Source organism: Camellia sinensis, chromosome 15, assembly GCF_055761805.1.
Source record: "Camellia sinensis isolate YWXY chromosome 15, ASM5576180v1, whole genome shotgun sequence".
Taxonomy (NCBI): domain Eukaryota; kingdom Viridiplantae; phylum Streptophyta; class Magnoliopsida; order Ericales; family Theaceae; genus Camellia; species Camellia sinensis.
The window spans coordinates 133,062,141-133,065,411 of NC_138975.1; the positions used below are offsets into that span (position 1 = coordinate 133,062,141).

A 3,271-nucleotide genomic window follows, 5' to 3' on the forward strand; every position below is an offset into this window, starting at 1 on the left:
TTTCATTAAAGATTAAAGAATATATATGTATTAATTATAGTGGAGCGAAACGAAGCGATTTGAAAAACAGATTATAAATTTTAAAATTTAAATTACAATTAATAATTAAAACAATACGAATTAATACAAATCGATATAATTTCAACGAATTAAACAATATTTTACGCAGATTTAGTTTCTATTGATATTCTTACTGTATTAGTTCTCTTTTCAAGGTGTGTGCATATTGTTTTCCTTTTTATGTCATAACTCTTGCTTTGGTCATGTGTTGTAATACAGCGAGACTTGATCTTAAAGGGCATCGTCTTTATATTGCATCTAGAAGGATGATAGGATAATTTTCCTCTCTGTCAGTGTATATATAACGTATCTAGATGAATGATGAGTAATTTTTTTCTCTTTGCCAGCGTATTTACAACTATGAATGAGATAATAGAGATAAGGGCAAATCAAGCATTAAAATTTTTTAAAAATAAAATAAAATAAAATAAATCTATGCTTCAAAAAAAAAATAAAAAAAATAAAAAAAATTCATGACCTTAATTCCAAAGTGCTTTAAACTAGAACTCTAACTCATGTAAACTTTTATTGAAACTTATTTAAACAAAACAAAATCAAGACGTGACTTAAAATGTAATATTTCTAAAATTAATTTTTTTGTATAAAAATTTTGAAGACTTTTAATTTTTTAATTTTATAAAATTGTCCAATTGCGTGACAGCAAAAATCTGAGGCCCAGCTGCCAAGGAGGGGATTGGCTGGACGCATGGTCCAGCAAGGTGCACGCCCTGCGTAAATAGCCCTTGAAATTTCCAACTGCCCCCACACCACACCGGTCCAGACCACACCAACACTCTCTCTCTCTCTCTACCCAAACCACACCCAAGAAACTAGAGAGAGAGAGAGAGAGAGAGATTCAAAGCAGGATTGATTGGAGGTAGATTCGAACTCTTTGAGGTAAATTCGAACTCTTTCTATTCAATCCCATCAGTTACTGAGATTTTTCTTCAAAACAATTATTCTATGTTCTTTGTTGCAAAAACATTTTGTTATGCGAAATCAATTTCTGGGTTCTTGTTTAATCTTGTGTTTCCATTGTGTTTCTTTGTCTATGTTATCTTTGCAACGATAAAAGTGGTGATTTTTGGGGAACAGAGGAGAGAAACAGAGAGACAGAGAGAGAGAAGATTATATGTCGTCTGGTGTTGTTGGTGCTGATCTGTTGATTGGAAGATCAAAGCAGCTCTGGCTCTTTTCTCAATCTCTGTTAATCTCAACCCTCTTCTTCTGTTGCTGTGCTCATTAGAGGCCAAACCAGAGTTCTCCATATTCTTCCATGCGTTTAAGATCAAGAAGGTATGTTTCTTTATATTTGATTTTCTCATATATATATATATATATATGATTTTGTAATATGGGTTTTGATGGGTGATGGGTTTTGGGTTTTGGTTTTTTTGGTTTTTTGTTTTTTTTTTTTTTTGGTTTTTTGTTTATGTATGCAGGGCTTGTTCTGGCGTGGAGTGCTTTCGGAGTTTTCATACAAAACACTTCTTCTATTCAATCTTGAGTACTAGGGTTTTGGGTTTATCTCAGAACTGAGGATTTTCAAAGATTTTCAAAGATTTCCCAACTTTTCTTGTTATTGGCGTGTTGGGGGTTTAGGGTTTTCTATTGATTTAATTTATATCTCAAAGAAGAGATGCCAGGGCTTCAAAGGCAGTTTTTGAATCAAAACATGATCATTAAGAAAATGAAAAAAGAGAAGACAGGCAAAGATGATTATATGAAACCAATGATCATTAAGAAAGTGAAGAAGGAGAAAACAGGCAACGATGATTGTATGAAACCGGTTAGAAGAGTTCGAGTTGTTTACAATGATCCCTATGCCACCGATTCTGGGAGCGATTACGATGACTACTCAATTTATGATAATAACCATGGATTTACGAGAGTTAAGCGTGTTGTTATGGAGATTGTTCTTCCAAAGGTACCAAACGAGTCCTCTACAGAAAATTCTCCAATAGGGGCAGTTGCTAGTAAGGTTTGCGAAAATCAGAAGATGCAACGATCGTCATCGATGTATAAAGGAGTGAGGAGAAGGACATGGGGAAAATATGCTGCGGAGATTCGAGACCCAATTCAGGGGAAAAGGGTTTGGCTTGGTACTTACAACACTGCGGAAGAGGCTGCCAATGCTTATGAGAGAAAGAAACTTGAATTTGAAAAGGTACTTGAGTCGTCGGAGAGTGCTAAGAACTTGAATTTGAATATGGCTTTGATTGTTGACAACCACCACTGTGCTTCGGAGGAGGAGACTAGTGGTTTGTTTTCTCTTTCATCTCCATCCTCTGTCCTTGATGTCTCTCCGACATCTATTGTCAATGGCCTTGACAATTCTATCAAAGAAGAATGCAATTCCATAAAAATTGTGGAAGAAGAGCAACCCACTTTGGCAATCTTGGATGATCAATTTGTGTCACCCCCAATTTGTCTAGAACCTGAATCAGGTTTTGAGAACAACTTGCAACCAATTAGTGATTTGGAACAACCACCCATTTCGGAATTGTTGGAAGATCCATCAATTTCGCCCTCGGTGAGTAGAGAGCTCAGTTTGGGCTATGAGAACAATTCAGTATATGGCACTAATGATAAGGGGCAGTTTTTCAACGGCCTAGATGATTTCGACATGGACTTTCCATTGTTCGAGTTTCATAATGAAGAGAGAAATGATCTTACCGACTTTGATTTTAAGTTAGGCAAAGAAGAGCTTGCTTGGCTTGATGAAGCCCTGAATATAGCCTGCCCATAAATTTTGCAGCTAGGATCTGCTACATTAAGATTAGTTTTAACATCTTGAAAAATAAAAAATAAGTTGTTGAGTGGCAACAATTGTCAATGTGAGTGATTTTCTTGTTTTGGAGAGTAAAATGAGAGATTTTCTTGGGGTTTTCTCTGTGCTGTGCCTTTAGAGCCGTCCAAGATATTTTTGGCATCTCTCTAATAAAGATGAGTAATTGTTCATATTCACAAGTGAAGTTCTCTGTTCTGGTTGCATTTGCTTTCTTCTATTGCCAACTATTACATATTTTTAGTTCAGATTCTGAATTTTTTCAGCTTTGGGTTCCAATCTTGTTTGTTTTCTGAAGCACTTTTGATGTGGCCAATTTGATTCTATGTGGAGAGCTTTGAAGATGAGCATCTTTTGTTGTTTTTTTCTTTTTTTCTTTTTTATGTTTTGTATTCTTGTATAGACCTTTTGGTAATGGTGATG

The 3,271-nt window shown here is 35.2% G+C and overlaps 1 protein-coding gene across 1 annotated transcript; it reads left to right on the top strand.

The window, feature by feature from the left end:
• The first annotated feature begins 336 nt into the window (after positions 1–336).
• LOC114282102 (uncharacterized) lies at positions 337–3,027 on the top strand. Its single transcript, XM_028224743.2, has 3 exons — positions 337–957; positions 1,136–1,356; positions 1,503–3,027. The coding sequence occupies exon 3, from the start codon at positions 1,700–1,702 to the stop codon at positions 2,807–2,809; it is 1,110 nt and encodes a 369-aa protein (XP_028080544.2). The 5' UTR covers positions 337–957; positions 1,136–1,356; positions 1,503–1,699; the 3' UTR covers positions 2,810–3,027.
• The last annotated feature ends 244 nt before the right edge of the window (positions 3,028–3,271 follow it).

What these genes read in the sequence shown, in the direction of transcription:
- LOC114282102 (XM_028224743.2), top strand. Translation starts at nt 1,700, where the DNA reads ATGCCAGGGCTTCAAAGGCAGTTTTTGAATCAAAACATGATCATTAAG.